The sequence below is a fragment of the Macaca mulatta genome, chromosome 3, assembly GCF_049350105.2.
Source record: "Macaca mulatta isolate MMU2019108-1 chromosome 3, T2T-MMU8v2.0, whole genome shotgun sequence".
In the NCBI taxonomy this organism is placed as follows: Eukaryota; Metazoa; Chordata; class Mammalia; order Primates; family Cercopithecidae; genus Macaca; species Macaca mulatta.
This window is the reverse complement of record NC_133408.1, coordinates 174,865,813-174,888,018: the sequence shown is the minus strand read 5'-3', so window position 1 is coordinate 174,888,018 and position 22,206 is coordinate 174,865,813. Positions and strand designations below refer to the sequence as shown.

The window sequence follows — 22,206 nt, the reverse complement described above, 5'->3', positions numbered from 1 at the left end:
TTTTTAAAAAGGGCAATATACATAAGTAGCACATTTGTAATATTTCTGCACATGTAAGGATGAAGCTTTCTTCAATGTGTATCAGATGTTACAAAGTTTCCAAAATAACCAACATGGAATGATTCTGCAGCCTCAAAAAACAGACTCCAGACTCCTGTAGAATATTGATTGGTCCTAGGAAATCAAGTTTATGTCCCAATTTACCATAAATTCCTGAATTTCTTATAAGGTATTCTAGATAGATAACACATGATATATATTATTTATATAGTATTTTACAGCACAAAGTTATAGAGGATTTACTTACACATTATCTTATTTGATCTCACTTCTCTTATCCTAATTTAGAACCACATTTAAAAGTAAATCGTTTTCAAATACCGCATGTTCTCTCTTATAAGTGGGAGCCAAACAAAGGGTAGACATGGACATAAAGATGGAAACAACAGGCATTGGGGACTCCAAGAGTCAGGAGGAAGGTGGAGGAGAGGGGTTGAAAAACCACCTGTTGGGCATTATATTCACAATTTGGGTGACGGGTTCAATGGGTGCCCAAACCCCAGCATTATGCAATAAATCCATGTAACAAGCCCACACATATACCCCCCTGAATCTATGAAAAAAATACTATTTGGAAAAAGTAGGTTATTTTCCAATGTTCCATCAGTAGAGGACAGACTGAGTAAATTATGATATACCCAAACTGTAGAGTACTACACAGAAATAAGGAAAACCCCTATGTACTGAAAAATCTACAGTGACTTCCAGAGTATTGTAAGTGAAAAGAGCAAGATATGGAACAACACTGATGGTATACTACCTTTCGTATAAGGTACAGGACATGAAAATATGTGGTTATTCACTCATATTTTCAAAGTAAAACAAAGTAAAAAAAATAATGAAAACAGTTACCCATGGAACAAGGAAGGAAACAGGGTAGAGAGAGGAAGATGGGGTAGAATCAACACTTTTTTGAATGTTCCCTGTTATATAGTTGTGATGTTCTTATGTAAACATGTTATATAATTTAAAAACAAAAAAATTAATAAAAGTTATTCCTAAAAATTAATATAATCAAAAACAAAGACACTTAACTGTCAGACTGCTGGCATAGCCACACAGAGAAAATAATCTCTCCCCTTTTAAAAACTACTTTATATGAAGCTTAAAAAGAATTACAAAGAAATGTTAAACTGCATTCAATAGTGATTTTATTGGTGGCATTATTATGGGTATATGATAGGAAAAGGAAGAAGTAGGTAAATATTTACCCTAAAGTAATTAGGAATGAAGATTTTTCAGTATACGAGAAAAGAGAAGTATAAAAAATAAGAATAAGTTCTATAATCTTAAATTTGAACTGGAAATATAATTATGAACTGAAGATTTTTTCTTATGAAAATACATATTTCCCAACTCAATCCCCTGGAAAAAAAACTAGAAGCAATAATAACTATCATCTAGGCTATGTTATCTAAATATCCCTTTTCACTGAAAAGAACCAGGACTTCTGAGAGAAATGGTAGATTCCAGTTCTGGTGCAGGAAATATACAAGATGAGCCTGGGAAATCCCATCATGGCTGAAAGTTACTGAAGACTATGAGAGTCATGTCAAAAAACACAGGCCAACTTAATCGGTCTTGTCAAGGTTGAGGAAAATTTGAGCATTCAAATAATAATGACTGAAATTGATTAGAGTACATCAAATATTATATAAACAAACTCATGAGCTCAAAATGATACTCTGCATCTGGAAACAAACATATTAGTCACCAGGGAAAGTTGCAGGGGCACTAACTCAAGACTGAAAAATGTGTAAATATAAGGGAAGAATCATACATTTGTTTTACCTTTCCTGTAAGTACTGTACTCACCTATAAGTGGGAGCTTATAAAATTAGTACATTGTTTCTTCCAACTATATTCCCCTGGTACTGAATTTTCCAGTTATTATTCATTACCTTTTATTATACTGCTTTTGTGTCATCTCACTTCTCTGTGGATAGTGACAGCATAAGAAATAATTTGAAGAGAAGAAAAGAAAAAAAAATACTATAAGACTAATAGAAAACAACAAAATGGCAATAGTAAATCTTCTATCAATAATGACCTTAAATATAAATGGACTAAACTCAATCAAAGGACATAGAATGGCTGAATGGATTAAAAAAAGAGGATCCAACTACAATGTATCTACAAGATACTCCCTTTAGATTTAAGGACATACATAGGCTGAATTAAGGGATGGGAAAATATTCCATGCTAAAATGGCAACTAAAAGAGAGCAAGAATAGTTATAGTTATATCAGATAAAGTAGACTTTAAGTAAAAAACTGTCATGAGAGACAAGGATATTATATAGTGATAAAAGGGTCAATCCACTAGGAAGAGATAACAAATAAAAGGATCAATACACTATGAAGATATAACAATCACAAATATATATGCAGCCAACATCAGAGCACCTAAATATATAAAACAAACATTGATAGAACCAAAGAGAGAAACGGCAATACAATGATAGCAGGAGACTTCAATACCTCATTTCAATAATAGAATATTGACATAGATGATCAATAAGGAAACAGAGGGCTCGAACAACATTATAGACCAAATGGATCTAACAGACATATACAGAACATTGTACCCAACAGCAGCAGGCTACATAGTCTTTTCAAGCACATCTGGAACTTTCTCCAGGATAGATCACATTTTAGGCCACAAAACAAGCCTTAACAAATTTAACAAGTATTATTACTGACCATAATGGGGTGAAACTAGATAAATAGCAGAAGGAAAACTGGAATATTCACATTTACAAGTATAAAGAAATTAAACAGCACAATCTTGAACAATCATTGGGTCAAAGTAGAAATAAAAAAGGAAATTAAGAACAATTTGAGACAAAAATGAAAACATAATATACCAGAATTAATGGAATATAGCAAAAGCAGTACGAAGAGGGAAATTTATTGTGATAAATGTTTATGTTTAAAAAAGAATAAAGATTCTCAAATAAATGACCTAACTTTATACCTCGAGGAGATAGAAAAGAACAAACTAAGCCTAAAATTAGCAGAAGAAAGGAAAAACAAAGATTAAAGCAGAAATAAAATAGAAAATAGAAAAACAATAGAAAAAAATCAGTGAAACTAAGAATTAGTTTTTTGAAAAGCCAAACTTGACAAACTCTTAGCTAAACTAATTATGAAAAATGGAGAAGACTCAAATAAAATAAAAAATGAAAGAGGAAACTTTATAGCTGATACTGCAGAAATAAAAAGAATCATAAGAGACTATTATGAACAGTTGTATAACAACAATCTAAATAATCTGCATGAAACAGATAAACTCCTAGAAACATACAAATTACCAAGACTAAATTTTGGATGAATAGAAAGTTTGAACAGGCCTATAACTATTATGGAGATTTAATGAGTAATTGAAAATCTCCCAACAAAGAAAGCCCAGGATTAGATGGCTTCATTGGTGAATTCTATCCAACGTTTAAAGAATAATTAATGCCAATCATTCTCAAACTCAAATAGAAGAGGAGCAAACTTTCAATTCATTTTAGGAGACTCACATTAACCTGATACCAAAGATCTAGACAAAGATACCACAAGAAAAGGAAGCCACAGGCTAATATCCTTCATGAACATAGATACAAAAATTCTCAAGAAAATACTAGAAAACTAAATGTAAAAACACATTAAAAAGATTGTCCACCATGACTAGGTGGGATTTATCCCTGGGATGCAAGGATGGTTCAATATATGCAAATCAATTAATGTGATAAGCCATACAAACAGAATAAAGGATAAAAATCCATGATTCAATAGAGAAAGAGCACTTGACAAAATTCAATATCCTTTCCTCAACAAACTTAGAAGGAAAGCACTTCAACATAATATAGGCCATATATGAAAAGCCCACAGCTAATAACATACTTAATGGTAAAAAACTGAAGGCTTTTACCCTAAGATCAGGAACAAGGCAAGGATGCTCACCTTGCCACTTCTATTCAACATAATACTGGAAGTCCAAGCCAGAGCAATTAGGCAAAAGAACAAATGAAAAGGCATGTAAACTGGAAATGAAGGAGTAAAATTGTCCCTGTTTCTAGAGGACATAATCTTATATATGTATATAGAAAACCCTATGGACTCCATTAAAAAAAAAACTGCGAGAACTAATAAATAAACTCACAAAGTTACAGGTTACAAAATCTGCATACAAAAATCCATTGTGTTTCTATATACTAATAATGAGCTATCTGAAAAGGTGATTGGGAAAATATCCCATTTACAATAGCACCAGAAAGAATAAAATAGGAATAAACCTAACTAAGACTTGTATAATGAAAACTATAAAACATTGATAAAAGAAATTAAAGAAGACTGAAATAAATGGAAAGACATCCCCTGTTGGTGGATCAGAAGACTTAATATTGTTAATATTGTTAAAATGCCCATACTACTCAAAGTGATCTACACATTCAATACAAACACTATCAAAATCCCAATGGTACCTTTTACAAAAAATAGGAAAAACAGTTCTGTGATTCATATGGAATCACCAAAGACCATGAATAGCCAAATCAAATCAATCCTGAGAAAAAAAAACAAAGCTGGAGTCATCACTTTCTCTGATTTCAAATTAATATTACAAAGCTACAGTAATCAAATGAGTATGACACTGACAAAGAGAGAGCGACATCTATACTTACAGGATAGAATACAGGGCCCCAAAATAAGTCCACACATATATGACCAAATAATCTTCAATAAGGGTGCTAAGGATACACAATGGGAAAAGAATACTATCTTCAACAAATAATGCTGGGAAACTGGATATCCACATGCAAAAGAATAAAATTGGTTACTGTACAAAAAAAAAATCAACTCAAAATGGGCTAAACACTTAAACATAAGACCTGAAACTACAAAACTTCCAGAAACGTAGGGGAAAAGCTCCATGGCACTGATCTCTGCAAAGATTTCATAGATACAACACCACAAGCATAAGCAACAAACCCAAAAATAAACACATGGACTACATCAAACTAAAAAGCTTCTGTACAACCAAGGGAACAATAGAGTGAAAAAACGGCCTACAGAATGGAAAAAAATATGCGCAAACTATACATCTGATAAGGGGTAGTCTCCAAAATATATAAGGAATTCCTTCAACTTAATAGCAAAAACCCCTATAACCTGATTTTTTTATAAAATGGGCTAAGTACTTGAATAGATATTTCTACAGTAAGACACACTGGTCAACAGGTATGTGACAAAGTGCTCAACAACGTTTATCAGGGAAATGCAAATTAAAATACAATGAGATATCACCTCTTGCCTGTCAGGATGGCTGTCATCAAAAAAATCAAAAGACAAGTGTTAGGGAGCATGTGGAGAAATAGAAACCCTTGTACACTGTGGTGGGAATATAAAACAGTGCAGCTGCTACTGAAAACAGCACAGAGGTTCCTCAGAAACTCTAAAAATAGAACTGCCATATGATCCAGCAGTCTTCTGGGTATTTATCCAAAAGAACTGAAATCTAGACATTAGCACTCCCGTTTTTATTGCAGCACTATTCACAATAGCCAATATGTAGAAACAACCTAAATATCTTTTGACAAATGAATGGATAAAGAAAATGCATATCCATACAGTGGCTTCCTATTCAGCTTTAAAAAAGAAGGAAATTCTGCAATATGTTAACAACATGGATAAACAGCGAGGACATTACAGTAAGTGAAATAAGCCAATCACAGAAAGACAAATACTGCATGATTTCACTTTTATGAAGTATCTAAAATGTCAAATTCATAAAATAAAAGTCAAATGGTGGTTTCTAGAGGGTTGTGGGGGAATGGGACTTTCTAATTAAAGGGCAAAATATTTCAGTTAAGCAAGATGAATAAACTCTAGAGATCTGCTCTACAATATTGTATCAAAAATAATAAAATATTGTACAGTAAGTAAGATGGTAAATTTCATACTAAGTGTTCTTACCACAATAAAATAAAAAATGAAGAGGTAACATCGACTCCAATGCTGGAAGAAGAAAAGCCACGAAACATATTCTTATCATACTGTCTAGCAACCATGCTCCTTGATATCTACTCAAAGAAGTCAAAGACTTATGTCTACACAAAAACCTGCACATGGATGTATATAGCAACTTTATTTATAATTGGCAAAACTTGGAGGCAACCAAGATGTCCTTCAGTAGGTAAACTGATATATGAACTGTGTTCATTAAGACAATGGAATATTACTGAGTGCAAAAAATAAATGAGCTATTAAGCCATGAAAAGAGATGGAAGAAACTTAAATGCGTATTACTAAGTGAAAGAAGCCAGTGTGAAAAGGCCACATACTGTGTGCTCCTACCTATATGCCATTCTGGAAAAGGCAAAACTATGGAGACCGTGTAAAATATCTGGTTTCCAGGGGTTAGTAGGGAGAGACGGTTGAATAGGTGGGTTCTTAGGGTGAATCCATACAGTGAAAATACTCTGTATCATACTATAATAGTGAATACATATATTATACTTTTGTCTAAACCTGCAGAATTAACACCAAAAGTGAAGCCTAACATATACAGTGGACTTTGGATGATAAAGATGTGTCAGTGTACACTCATGAACTGTAAACAAGTACCACTCTCATAGGGGATATATGGGAACTCTCTGTACTTCCCATTCCATTTTACTGTGAATCTGAAACTGCTCTAAAAAACTAAAAAAGTATATTAAAAAGAAAGAGAAAAACAAAAACAATAACCAAACAAAAATCAATTTCATATGTCTTTCACACCTAGTACGCTGTACACAGTAATGTTCATGTTACTTGATAAAAATAATAAATGAAGTCTTAATGAGGTCTGGCCAAAATAATGGGCATGGGAGAAATTTTCCACCACTTATAGTTGGGATTTTCAGTTGAGAATTGACAATAACATGCTGGTATAATTATGAAGCACATAGTAAAGCAGCACAACAAATTGCATTACTTCAGTAGCCTTGAGTTACCTAGACTCTAGATCCAATGTAATGTGTATCACAGGAGTGTCTGAATCCTCAAAGACTTTTTCCAGTGTTATATGTCTTTCCATTTCTTCTAATTCTTTCAGGCACCGATAATACTAGGGAAAAATAAATACATGAGCTCATTACAAAATAACTTTATTTCCTAATTAAACTATTTGAGTATTTATAGACACCTGGGACAACTGTTACTGGGAAATTAAGTGCCAAACCCCCAACAACACTGTTGGGACATTAAAAGGCAAACACCGCATAGGCCCATAGTCAGCTTATGGTATCTGATAGGCTGGAGTCTGATGCATTACCAAATGCACTTTGCTTACCTTAGTCCGGTCGGGATCACAATAGTCCAAGAGAGAATCACAAAAATGATATCCCATTGATTCCAGGTCTTTTGTGCTGAAATGAGTGCCTCGTTTATTACCTAAAACATCAATAGGTTTATCCACCCTTGAGGGTAAGTTAATAATTTTTCTTAGCAGGTACATTGCAAAACAGTATAAACAAAAGATTGATATGATTCCATATCCTGTTCTTTAGATTTTCTTCTCCAGGGCAGGTTATTTAACAGCTCATTGCTTTCCCTTGTCCCTTTTCCACCATCTGGACCAAAGCTGATTTAACACACATTAGTATATGTTGTAAAGGCAGAAAAAAATTCAGTAAGACAGTTCTAGAATATTTGGTTGCCAGTTAGAAATGGTGGTAATAATCACTTTGAGAAAAACTCGTGTAAAGATTTTATGAGAAAATATTTTCATCATCACAAATAATGTTATATCAATTTCAAAGTGCTTTAAAAACTAGCTGGAAAGTACATATGTGGATTTCTAGAACTTTCCTTTGATACATTTTTCTGATAATGTGACTATTATTTTAATATGGAGTATTCTAACCATGTTAGGATATGCTAGATGTAACTAAAAGATTTCTTAAATGGGACTACAAAGCACACTTTACGTTTTTGTTCAGGGAACCAAGTGCTTTCATTTAAACATATATTGACTCCCAAAAGTCCATTTTGCCTTGCAAATAGCAAATCCAATAAAAAATATTAAAAATCTGTAGATACCTCCTTAAAAATAACAAGCATTTAAAGATTACCATATGAAACAACCAATTAGAGTATTCTATTTATATGCTTAAATCTTCCTTTCTAAACAAAGGGAAATTAGGAAATAGAGATACCATATTGTGGGAGTTTATTCATCCTGTTTATAGAATTGATTAAATATTAGTATTATTTAAATAGGAAGAAAGTGCTATTGTCTGTACTATAACATTTACATTAAATTATGTATATTTGGTTTAAAGCTTTGAGAGCTGTGAATGAGAACCCTTGATCTTACCCAGAGTAGATCCACAAAAGGTGGCCTCCATGGTAAAGCTGTTCCTGATTCCCATTTTCCACATGACCACTCTTCCTGTTCCTTCTTTGCTCTTTTGAACATTAAACTTGCAAGCTGAGAATGAAAACTGAAAAGAAGCAAATAGAAATGAGACTTGTTCTGGTACTTATATCTTTTTTGGAAAGTAGTATTAAAAATGAAAGTGGTTATGCAAAGTCTATAATTCTCACTAAAGCTTCAGGAGCTACTTTTCACTTTCTGACCAGTGGAAATATCTCATTTTAAGGATGATATGTTCACATGTCTGAGAACTATAGATTCTAATTTCTGCAATAAAATTTACTATTTTTATAGAAAGATATGTATATATCTTTATGTAACATATATTCAAAATCAGTTCCTTTTTAATTTTTGCAGGTACATAGTAGGTTTATATATATAGGGTGTACATGATATATTTTGATAGAGGTATGCAGTGCGTAATAATCACATTGGGTAAATGGGGTATCTATCACCTCAAGCATTTATCCTTTGTGTTACAAACAATCCAATTATACTCTTAGTTTTTAAAAATGTATAATTAAATTATTATTGACTATAGTCACTCTCTTGTGCTATCAAATACTAGTTCTTATTAATTTTATTTTTTGTACCCATTAGCCATCCCCACTTCTGCCCTCCCCCATTACCTTTCCTAGCTTATAGTAACCATCCTTCTACTCTTTGTCTCTACAAGTTCAATTGTTTTAATTTTCAGCTCCCACAAATAAGTGAGAACATGCAAAGTTTGTCTTTCTGTCTCTAGCTTATTTCACTTAACACAGTGATCTCCAGTTCCATCCATGTTGTTGCAAACGACAGAATCTCATTCTTTTTTATGCCTGAATAGTACCCATTCTGTATATGTACCACATTTTCTTTATCCATTCATCTGCTAATGGAAACTTAGGTTGCTTCCAAAAGTTGACTAATTCTTGATGCTGTTGGGATAAAATTTTATACTTTTAAAAAAGTTATAGGAAGGGATTCAATCTTCATTCATGTTAGGAATGAAGATTAGTGTTGGAGATGTTCAAAAATAAAGATTCTTTATCTTCATATGAAAGATCATTTGAAATTATGTCCTGAAAGATTGTCTACAAAGAAAGTTGTGAGGTGCAATTTTATTTTTTCAGTAACATACAATAAAATTGACTTTTTGTGTTTCATTCTATACATCTTTTTGTTTTGGTTTTCGAGACAGGGTCTCTCTCTGTCACCCAGGCTGGAGTGCAGTGGTGCTATCATAGCTCACTGTAGCCTCAAACTCCTGGGCTCAAAGCTATCCTCCTATCTCAGTCTCCTAAACAGCTGAGACCACAAGCACTTACCACCACATGTAGCTAGTTTTGTATTTTTTTCACAGAAATGGGGTCTTGCTATGTTGCCCAGGCTGGTCTCAAATTCCTGGCCTCATGCGGTCCTCCTGCCTTGGTCTTCCAAAGTGCTGGGATTACAGGTATGGGCCACTGTGCTCAACCTCATTTTATGAATTGTAACACATATATAGATTCCTGTAACCACCATCACACTCAAGATACAGAACAGTTCTATTACCCTAATAGGTTAACACCCTCCTGCCACCTCTAACCCCTGGCCACCATTGATTTGCTGTCACTATAGATTTGCTTTTTCAAGACTGCTGTATAAATGGAATCATATAGAATGTAATCTTTTGAGACTAGCTTCTTTCATTTAGCCTAATACTTTTGAGATTTATCCAAGTTGTTGCATGTATGAATATTCCTTCCGTTTTATTGCCAAGTACTATTCCATTGTATGGGTGTACTAAAATGTATATCCATTTACCAGTTAAAGGACATTTTGGGTTGTTTCCAGCTTTTGGCAATTATGATAGAGTTGTTATAAATGTGTGTACAGGTTTATATATGAATGTACATTTTCATTTCTCTAGGGTAAATATCTAGGAATGGGATTGCTGGATGATATACGTGTACAATTTTCTTTATAAGAAATTGACAAACTACTTTTCAAAGTGATATACCATTTTGCATCTCCAACAAAAATGTACAGTATGAGAGATCCAGTTATTCCAAATTCTTATTAGAACTTGGGATTGTCAGTATTTTTATTTTAGCAATACTAACAGGTATGTAACTGTATCTCCTCAGTTACTTTGCAGTTCCCTGAGGGCTACTGATGTCAAACACCTTTTCATGTGCTTATTTGCCTTCACATATCATTTTTGGAAATGTGTGTATTTAAGATTATTTGGTTGGTTGTTTTATTACTACTGAGTGATTCTGGATAAAAGTTCTTTGTGAGATATGTGATTGAAAATAATTTCTCCTATCTGGAGCTTATCTTTGTATTTGCTTAATAGGATCTTTCAGAGAGCAAAAGGATGATGTCCAACTTATCAATTCATTACAATCCAATGGATAATGCTTTTGGTATTTTCTAAGGAAGGTTTGTCTAATTCCATGTCATAAAAATTTTCTTCTATATTTTCTTCTAAAGATTTTACAGTTTTACATTTAAGGTTTGAGGGTTAGGTGAAAGTTTTTTGTTTTTTATATGGATGTTCAATTGTTTCAACACTTATTTATTGAAAGGTTTCTTTCTCCATTAAATTTCCTGTGTACCTTTGTCAAAAGGCTGTATGTATGTGGGTCTATTACTAGATTTACTATTCTGTACCACTGCTCTTGGTGTTTACACAGTTCCTATTAACATACTATTTTTATTACTGTAGTTTTATACTGTCGTAAAATTTGATAGTGTGATTCCTTCAACTTCATTTTTTAAAAGTGTTTTGCCTATTCTAGTTCCTTTGTATTTCCTTATCCATCTTAGAATCAGCCTGTTTATATCTATAAACAATTATGCTGTGATTTTTGTCTGGAACTCTGTTAAATCTACAGATCAACTTGGGGAGTTGATATCTTACTATGTTTAGTCTTCCAATCCATAATACAACACATGTCTCCATTTCTTTGGGCCTTTGATTTATTTCATCAGCATTTTTAAGGTTTCAGCGTATAGAATCTATACATTTTGTTAGATTTATAACTAAGTATTTATTTTGAAGCTATGATAAAAATGGTATTGTTTTTAACTTTGGTTTCCAATGTTTTCATTGTGAGTATACAGAAATGCAATTGTTTTTTGTGGGTTGATTTTGTATCTTATGACCTTGCTTAAACTCCCTTGTTAGTTCTAGTTTTTTTTTTTTTTTTTTTTTTTTTTGAGACGGAGTCTCGCTCTGTTGCCCAAGCTGGAGTGCAGTGGCCGGATCTCAGCTCACTGCAAGCTCCGCCGCCCAAGTTTACGCCATTCTCCAGCCTCAGCCTCCCGAGTAGCTGGGACTACAGGCGCCTGCCACCTCGCCCAGCTAGTTTTTTGTATTTTTTAGTAGAGACGGGGTTTCACCGTGTTAGCCAGGATGGTCTTGATCTCCTGACCTCGTGATCCGCCCGTCTCGGCCTCCCAAAGTGCTGGGATTACAGGCTTGAGCCACCGCGCCCGGCCTAGTTCTAGTTTTGTGTGTGTGTGTGGGTGGCTGGGTGGGTGGGTGTGGGTGTGGCGTGTGTGTGTGTGTGTGTGTGTGTGTGTGTGGATCACTTTGGATTTTCTGTGTAGATAATTGTGCCACCATCATTACTTCTTTCCAATCTGTCTGCCTTCTCCTTTCTTTTGCCTTTTTGAACTGGTTAGAACCTCCAGTACAACGCCGCATGAATTGAGGAAGAGTGGACTTTCTTGTCTTCTTCCTGACCTTGGGCAGAAAACATTCAGTCTTTCATCAACTGTGTTGTTAGCTGTAGAGTTTTTTGTAGATGTCCTTTATCAGGTTAAGGAAGTACACTTTAATTCCTTATTTGCTGAAAGTTTTTTTTTTTTTTTCATAACTAGATGCTGAATTGTGTTAAAAACCTTTTTGTATCAATTGATGAGATCACACAGTTTTTCTTCTTTCAACTGTTAACATAGTGGATTACAGTGATTAATTTTCAAATATGAAGCCAGCCTTATATTTTGGGATAAACCCCATCTGGTCATGGTATATTAGTCTTTTTATATATTGCTGGATTTAATATGCTAATATTTTGGTGAGGATTTTTGCATCTATGTTCATGAGGGATATTAGTCTGTAGTTTTCTTTTCCTGTACTATCTTTGTCTTGTGTTGGTATGGTAATCCTGGGAAAGACTGCCTTTACATTTTTGGTAGAATGCTTCAGTGAATCCAACTGGATCTGGATATTTGTTTTCTGGAGTTTCTTTTTGGAATGCTTTTCAGGACTATTCAGATTATTTCACCTTGGGTGCGTTTTGGTAGTTTGTAGTCTTCAAGGAATGGGTTCATTTCATCTAAGTTGTTAAATTTATGTGCACAGAATTGAATTTCCCCTTATTGTCCTTTTAATGCCTGCAGAGTCTGTAGTGATACCTCTCTTTCATTCTTGATATTGGTAAGTTGTGCCATCATTGCCTCCCCTTCCTCCTCTGTCTCTTCCTCCTACTTTCTCATCAATCTTGGTAAAGTTTTATCAGTTTTACCAATCTTTTCCAAGCACAAATGTTGCTTAATTGATTTTTTTCATTGTTTCTCATTTTCCAATTTCATTGACCTGCTCATCTTTATTATCTGCTTCCTTCTGCTTGGTTTATTTTATTTTTCTTTTTCTATTCTTAATGTGGAAACTTAGTTTACTAATTCAAGGTCTTTGTTCTTTTCTTTTTTCTTTTTTGAGGTGGAGTCTCACTCTGTTGCCCAGGCTGAAGTGCAGTGATATGACCTTGGCTCACGACAACCTCTGCCTCCTGGGCTCAAACAGTTCTCCTGCCTCAGCCTCCCAAGTAGCTGGGATTACAGGTGCACACCACCATGCTTGGCTAATTTTTGTATTTTTAGTAGAGATGAGGTTTTACCATGTTGGCCAAGTTGGTCTTGAACCCCTGACCTCAAGTGATCTGCCCACCTTGGCCTCTCAAAGTGCTGCCCACCTTGGCCTCTCTCAATTACAGGCATGAGCCACTGTACCCAGCCTATTCGTTTCTAATATAAGCATTTCTTGCTGTACATTTTCTTCTAAGTGCTACTATTTAGCTGAATTTCACAAAATTTCATGTTACATATTTTCATTTTCTTTCAGGTCAAACTATATTCTAATGTTCCTTAAGAGTTCCTCTTGGGCCTAAGGATTATTTAGAAATGTGGTTTAATATCTACATGTTTGTAGATTTTCCTCTTTTATTGATTTATTCTAATTCCATTATGCTTAAAAACATACTTGTATGATATTAATTATTTTAAATTTGTTAGTAGTTGTTTTAAACCAGAATGCGATTTACGTTGGTGCTGTTCCATGTGCATTTGAATATAATGTGTATTCTGCTGTTTAATAGAGTGTATTATAAATGTCAAATCCAGTGGGTTGATCCTTGCCTAGTGTCTATCTACCAGTTCCAGATTAATGTAAGAAGTATTTAAAATCTCCAACTATAATTGTGGATTTGCACAAAAAGATTCTTTTTTTTTTTTTTTGAGACAGCCTCGCTCTGTAGCCCAGGCTGGAGTGCAGCGGCGCCATCTTGGCTCACTGCAAACTCCGCCTCCTGGGTTCACACCATTCTCCTGCCTCAGCCTCCTGAGTAGCTGGGACTACAGGTGCCCGCCATGAAGCTCAGCTAATTTTTTGTATTTTTAGTAGAGACGGGGTTTCACCATGTTAGCCAGGATGGTCTCGATCTCCTGACCTCGTGTTCTGCCTGCCTCAGCCTCCCAAAGTGCTGGGATTACAGGCGTGAGCCACCGTGCCCGGCCCAAAAATATTTTCATAAGAAACATTTAACAGAAAACCTAGAAATAAAGGCCTCTATGTTTTAAGCAACCTTTAGATGATGTGGAAGACCTGTTTAAACTGCAGAATGGTGGTTTGAGTTGTTCAAGAAATTGGTCCATTTCATCTAAGGCACAACAGGTTAGAGATCTAAAACCCTAAGGAGAATGTCAATAGACAAACATTAAAATATCTTAGTAACACAGAATTATTTTATAGGAGTAATGAACTATACCTAAGAGTATTGACAGTATACATTTACATAGGAATAGCTTCAGCTATGGGGTTGGGTTTTCCCGTCATTCTTTCTGACGAAATGAATCCTCTTTGGGGAACAAGCCTGTTCTTTCTTTAAATAGCTATTTTTATCAGATTATCCTGTCCTTTATATGTCTTTGGGCCCCAATTATCCCCAAAAGACAATTAGTTCTTCTCAGTAAGTCCTTTATAATTGAATTGGTTGGTTGGGAACTTAAGGGAAAGTCTGCAGGAATTTTCTTGGATCTTTTCCCTAAAGAATGATTAAAATATAATTTTCACATGTTGGTAAATCAGTCTCCAATATTTCCATAGTTTGTGAAAATAATAATATACTTTATTCTTTTCTCATTCTAATTTCTATATAGTTTTAAAATATTGATTATTGGATTAAGTTTTTTCCTGGCAAAATTCTAATAAATACTTTGAAGAAACTGTTACACATTTCTTAAGAATACAGTGTTTAATCTGTATAATTTAGGCACTCAATGACTATTAAAACAATAAACAAGACCCTAAAATTAACTGATAAAGATGACTAATAGAGGAAGCTTTCAAAAGGTAAAAGAGCAGTGGTATTATGGTGGTAGGTTTGGGGCATTTTTGCCTTTTTCCCCCATATTTTCAAATTATTGCTCACTAAGTAGTTCTATGTAGTTGCTTTCTTATTGTCAGTTGTATAAACTGGTCAAACTAACTAAATAACAAAAGCAGTTTGGAACAGTATTATCCATGTGGACCATTCTGCTATCCGACATGGGCAACATTTGGTAAAGGAAGAGTTAATACCTTAAAAGGTGCTTACTTTATCTGGACAATTTTTGCTTAGCATAAGTGGGAAGATTCGTTGCTGTAAGTATAATGTCTTAGATCTGTCACTACCATCACAGCCATACATGAAGATGTTCTCTTTCCTACTATGGCCATGAAGATCACAGTATAAAATAACCTCTCGTTTCTCCATCAGTCTGCCAGGAAGAAAGACAAGTTACTAACTTTTATCTCTGCATTTTTCTTCTATTGGTACAACTATGGATTTATACGTGTAATATCCAAATAAATACAATTTCTTATATCCTAGCTTTCTCTTATCTATATCACATATTATTAATATACAATTTTTAAAATCTACAATAATTTATTAACTATATAAAGATCTGAATGCAGGCCAAGTGCAGTTGCTCATGCCTGTAATCCTGATGCTTTTGGAGACCAATGCAGGCGAATTGCCTGAGGTCAGGGGTTCGAGACCTGCCTGGACAATGTGGCGAAACCCCCTTTCTACTAAAAATACAAAAATTAGCTGAGTGTGGCGGCACATGCCTGTAATCCCAGCTACTCTACAGGCTGAGGCAGGAGAATTGCTTGAACCCAGGAGGTGGAGGTTGCAGTGAGCCGAGACAACCTTACTGCACTCCAGCCTGGGCAACAGAGTGAGACTCCGTCTAAAAAAAAAAAAAAAAGTCTGAATGCAGTAGCTTTCCATTATAAGGACAAAATTTACCTTACTCCCAAGACTTTCTTCAACAAGATCTCTCTGCTTTATTTCACATATTTTCTTTCTGACTGTAATACCTTCTTTATCTTTGTAAATGTAAATACTACCTGCCATCTTTCAGTACTGACCTCATGTCTCACTTCCTTTCAATTTGTCAAGGCCACAGAGCTTTCTCTTTTTGAACTTCGGTACCACTTAAAGATATTGGTACTGTTTGCTTGGCCCTTGTCTAGAAAAGTTTTTATATTTTTCATATTCAAGCTTGTTAAGAATGGGGAATGCTTCAAATCATCTAGAACAGTACTATGCACATAATAAGCACCTAAATATTTGTTAAAAATTGAGTGCTTGATGACTTGGTGCTGAAGCCAATTAATATTTAACCCTTGAGTAGTGTGGTGATTAAGTTATTATCTTGAGAAAAATGGTACCAAAGTTTGAATTGACTTTTTCTGATAAATTTCTAACAAATATCTGAAAAAATATATTACACATTCCTGAAGAGCACAACCTTTGGTCTATATAATTTAACACTCAATATAAAAATAACAAAACAAAAAATAAGTCCCTCAAACTGATTGATAAAATGACTAATATTAATAGAAGAGGCTTTCAAAAGTAAGAAAGTATGGTGTTAAAGTGGTAGGATTATTACTTAACTAATCAAAATTACATATACTATTTGCTGTATCTGGAAGGATAAACATCAAAATGTTAGCAATAGTATTTATAATATTATTAAATACAGTACATTTATAACAAAAATATTAAAACCTAAAATATAAACATTCAAAGCATTTTGCTTCTATTAGAAACCATACTGCTTTAAACTATAGTGAAATTACAAACTAAAATGTATTATGTGTTAATTTATTACCCTTTTCTCATTTGCTGCCTAATAAGTTCTCATCAATAACAGAAGATTGATATAAAGCCACTAAATGATAGTTACAAGTTTTTAGAAAACTAACTAGATTATAAGGCATGAATATCAAGTTAAGTTCTTAAATATGAAACATGCTGCACATTTTTAAGCCACAAATTCTTCAGTCTTTCATTTTCTTATAAGAAAGTCAAAAGGAACTCTACTTCTAACAAATTAATTTCCAAAGAGATGGTATTACTTCTGAAGTGAAACAGGATATTAGGGTCTCTCATCTTACATTAATTTAAATAACTTTAGAAACAGTTTGGATTTTCTTTTTACCCATAGGTAAACAGAAATACTTAGTATAAGATTTTATCCATAGGTATCTTTATGGGTAAAAAGATATTCTACTTATACTAAGTATTTTACATAAAAATCTACTCTCTCTTATTCTAATATGCTTTAAATATACTTAATCTTATATATATTTATAGCTGCTCACCTTTCCACACATATGTGACTGACTTATCCTACTTACCTGCGTACGATTAACTGGATTAAGATATTTCTCTTTCTTCGAAGTCTTTTAGAAACTTGCTGAATAGACTTCTGCCTTAACCTTCTTACAAGACAATCAGAGACTAACTGATATTTAAAAGAGTTTCCAAAGAGAGACGCCAAAGGGCAGTGACCTGTAATCCATCATGTCTCAGACCAGAGACCCTTAATCTCAGACAGCATTAAGCAGACGTTATAGATATTCTATTAGACATATCATCAGCTCCCTTTATATGTATATATTTCATGTATATAATATATATATATTTATAAAAAATATAAAATTATTTTAAACATCAGTGCTACCATTATCTTTAGCAAGAAGCCAAATTTGGTATATGAAAGCTGATTAGTTTCATCGAGTCATCGAAACATTCTAGAATCTGTTTCATTATTTAAGGGGAGGTTAGTGAATCCAGTGGCATAATGCCAGAAGGGTATAGAATTACAGTTGTGAATAACGGGGAAAAAATAAAGTAGTTATATAGTAGTTAGACTATCTTGAGAAGTTACAGTAAAACGAATGAGATTGTGGGAGCAAAATTCTTACTACTAAGTTCACTAAATAAGCAGAGAGGTAATTTGAGGCTTATTTTACCTATGAACCATGTTCCGGGTATACCATACAGAAGGAAAAGATTCCTTCAGGAGAGACGTATAATTACGGTTTAAATCCCGTCCAGCTAAGGAACAGCGATAATTTCCCACAATCACACCATCTGGATTCAGCATGGGTACCACCTTGAAGACAAAAGTGTCCCGAAGCAACTGTGCATCACTTGAGTTTCCTAAAATATAATCTAGGAAGCCTTTCATGATCCAAGAGCTGTTGGTTTCCCCTGGATGGACCCTTGCAGTCAGAATCACAGCCTTCCGCTTTCTTGAGTCAGAGTTCTTCAAGGGGGTAGTGATTGTTAAAATATACACCATGTTCCTAGCAAGCGTGTGGCACAAAACACGTATTTTACAAAACTTTGACCGTACTGGATCATTATTGATGCCAGAAAGGTATTCTTGCAGGTTGGTGTAAGTGTATGGATAGCAATGAGCAAAGTAGCAGGTATCTTTGTTGTGTGGAAATTGAAATGTCCATGTAAGAGAGAAAAAATGGCGCCCATCTTGGCCTGGGTTGTTCCTGTAATACTTGATTTGGTCTCCTATTCTCTGCCAGCCAATATGATGAGCCTTGGCCTCTTTTTCAGAATAGAACAGTGGGCGCATACCCCGACTGTAAAGACTAGCAGGTTTGGTGAAGTTGACAATAGTGAATCTGTAGACTATTCCTGCTCGCATATTAGTGACTTGGAAATAGTACCACTGGGTGTGTTTATTTGTGAAGAGGTCAGGGCGTACAGTCAGTTGGTATTCATATTCTGCCCTAATACACAAGAAAGAAAGGGAAAAAAGCACGTAAGAATGTAAAAATGACATTTTATAAAAAACGAATGTAAAATTTTGAGTTAAATAAGGAAAATTATTTTATTTTTACTCATTCACAGAAAGCTTTGTTAGGAAACAATGTAAAAGATAAAAGTTTTGAAATTTTCCCTTTTATTGGATGAGAAACTGCTTCTATGCTAATTCTAAATCCTTTGTATTCCTTGGTAATTCAAGAGAGCACATAAAAACACAGGTGTTTGATAAAAGTTTATATATTTCAACCTAATTATATTTTCTATATAAGAAATGATTAAAGAGTTACCAAAACTGAAGCAAAGTCCAACATTTCTTTTTTCACTTCAGACATATGTATCTATTACAGTCTAAAACTAGGGATATAAAATAACTATCACTGAGAGATTTAAACACAGATAAATTAATATGATCACATAGATTACATAATTTGAACTATTTGAGAACAAGAACTGCATTTGATAACTATTTACATCCCTCTACTTAGTCATTGGAGATGCTTAAATAAAGGCAAAAATAATAATTTCACTGGAATGTTATTTATATACATAACAATATTACCTGGTTAGTCGTGACTATTTTTCTCTATCAAGTAACTTTCTATTCTATCAGCACTCTGCACTTAGCATGTAATGTGTATGTGTACAGTTGTAAATAATCACCTAGGAATAGGTAAAATAAATGTTGCAAAACCTTGATAGCTGTCGAGTCTAGGTGATAGGTATGTGGCAGTGAATGCAGAATTGTACTATTTTCTGTACTTAAGTGTATGTTTAAAGATTTCCATAATATTTTTAAATAAAATAACGCCCTTGGGATATTCTATGGAACACTCATCCCAAGAACTATTTCAATACAAAGTTTGAGAAGCACTGTGTGTGTGACAATTTATATTACTATACTGAAAATGTACAGTACAGAAGCCTTCTTAACTTTACACCTCATAGTTCTCCAAATTATTTGAACTCAGAATCTTTTATACTCCCCTCCTCCACAATAATTTCTAATTATTAATAGTATCTATACTTCAAGGAATTACAGTTTCATAATAGATACTAAGAACTTTAATGTACTTGATACAGAAAATGGTAAATAGTTGATGGTCTAGCTCCTTAAATAAAAATAATTAGAACCTACACTTTGACTACCTTCTGTAGATTACCACTCTCAAACCTTGCTTCAAACATCAAAGTATTGTCACGGTAATCCACAGGTTGCTTCAAAGGTGTTCGGTTACCCCCAACTCGGGAATACACAAAACAGGGCTCTTTGTAAGCTGATGAGAGAAGAAGATCATAAAGATGTCAAGGCACACCTAAAGTAAGAAGGTTATTCTGCACAGAGTTTGGAGCAATAGTACAAGTATAAGGATTGTAAATTTTCAAGTAACTGGACACTAATTTATATAGACATGTTGAAACAACAGAGTCTAAGAGTATTTAGACTAGAAAAAACAATGCCTAAAATAAATTTGTATATTTCTTACATTACATTAAAAATACTCATTTGGCCAGGTGCAGTGGGTCATGTCTGTAATCCTAACATTTTGGGAAGCCAAGGCAGGCAAATTGCCTGAGCTCAGGAGTTCAAGATCACCCTGGGCAACATGGTGAAATGCTGTCTCTACTAAAAATACAAAAAAAAAAAAAAAATTAGCCAGGTGTGGTGGCATGTGCCTGTAGTCCTAGCTACCCAGGAGGCTGGGGCAGGAGAATCGCTTGAACCTGGTAGGCAGAGGTTGCAGTGAGCAGAGATCGCATCACTACACTTGACCCTGGGCGACAGAGTGAGACTTGGTCTCAAAAAAAAAAAAAAATTCACTCTGTTTCTAGTCATGATGAAGTAATTGGTTCTGAACTTGCCCTTTCACCGTAAATGACTATAAAACTGGATAAAGGATATGAGCTGTTTTCATGCATTTGGACAACAAATAGAACAACTATGTAGGATATTTGAAAGATCAAGACATGATGTGAGCCTATGTTGAGCCCTGGCTTGCTGCATAGAGATACTTGCTGGACTACAGCCCAGGGAGGTGGCATTTTAGAACAGTATGACAGTCTTGAGCTGAAGAGGGAAGATTGTTGCTTGGGGCTGCTGAAATTTGCGGGTCAGGACACCAGGGAAAAGAAAGCTACATAGAGAACCTCAACAGTCTACACAGTGGTTTCCCAGTCCTTGGATGAGGGATTGGCTACCAGTCAAAAGATGAGACTGAGAAAGACGCAAGAGAGCACTACTGTGGGCTGAGATGCCAGAGGACATACACTTCTGGGATATATTAGAATTCCAACTAATCCAGAGTGGAAAGATTTTATGGAATACCTTAGGCATTCAACAGTGACTCCAGAAAGGCTGTATCTTAGGCATAAGTACCATATTCAAGAGTAAAGGTCACGACGTAGCACTGGGGATAAAATGAAAACAGACCTGCCCCTATACAAAATCAAAGCAAGCCTGAAAGAAGCAAAATGATCTCCCAGCAATTTAATTGCCAGAAAGAACAAAATTCAACATAATGTTTAAAAGAACATAATACAGGACAGATGCAGTGGTTCATACCTGTAATCTTAGCATTTTGGGAGGCTAAGGAGGATGGATCACCTGAGGTCAAGAGTTTGAGACCAACCTGGCCAACATAGTGAAAACCCATCTCTACTAAAAATACAAAAATTAGCCGGTGTAGTGGTGCATGCCTGTAGTCCCAGCTACTCGAGACGCTGAGGCAAGAGAATTGCTCGAACCCAGGAGGTGGAGGTTGCAGTGAGCTGAGAATGTGCCACTGTACTCCAGCCCAGGTGACAGAGCAAGACTCCATCTCAAAATGAATAAATAAATAAATAATAAATAAAAGAATATAATACAGACTCCCTAAAACATATCTTTTACAATGTTCTACATATGATAAAAACATAAGGCATTCAGAGAAGCAGGAAAATGTGATCCATGAATACATATAAAATTCAGCAGACTCCAAGATAATGCACATGTTGGAATTAACACAGAAGGACTTTGAATATATATTCAAAGACAAAAATGAAAATATAAGAGATCATGGGAAAATAGATAAGAAATCTCAAAAAAGAAAAAAACTAAAAAGAACCAAATGAAAATTCTAGAAATAAAACTACAATAACTGAAGGATTTACCAAATGACACAGAGACACAAAGTGAGCACATGTTGGAAAAATGGTGCTGATAGACTTGCTCAACACAAACCTTTAATTTGTTTAAAAAACAAACAAACAAAAAAACCCCAAAAAACACAGTATCTGTGAAGCACAATAAAGCAAAGCACAATCACCCAAGGTATGCCTGTATCATCATTGTTTCCTATACAGATATTCTTCAATTTACATT

At 34.4% G+C, this 22,206-nt stretch overlaps 1 protein-coding gene and 1 long non-coding RNA gene across 10 annotated transcripts in view; one reads left to right on the top strand and one right to left on the bottom strand.

Annotated features, from left to right (window-relative positions):
- The window catches only part of AGBL3 (AGBL carboxypeptidase 3), a 136,596-nt gene that overhangs the window by 70,722 nt on the left and 43,668 nt on the right, over positions 1-22,206 (bottom strand). For 4 of the 9 annotated variants that reach the window (XM_077997372.1, XM_077997371.1, XM_077997370.1 and 1 more), the window contains 2 exons: positions 8,407-8,533; positions 7,381-7,481 (listed from right to left, as the gene is read on the bottom strand). In XM_077997372.1, coding sequence (XP_077853498.1) covers positions 7,381-7,481; positions 8,407-8,533 — 228 coding nt within the window. Of the gene's footprint in view, positions 1-7,042; positions 7,156-7,380; positions 7,482-8,406; positions 8,534-15,314; positions 15,478-18,031; positions 18,812-19,983; positions 20,123-22,206 lie in introns of all 9 variants that reach the window. The other 5 variants (XM_015134966.3, XM_077997369.1, XR_013415606.1 and 2 more) reach the window with 3 other exon arrangements.
- LOC114677040 (uncharacterized) overlaps positions 1-22,206 on the top strand; it is a 74,026-nt gene that overhangs the window by 17,664 nt on the left and 34,156 nt on the right. The window lies entirely within an intron of this gene.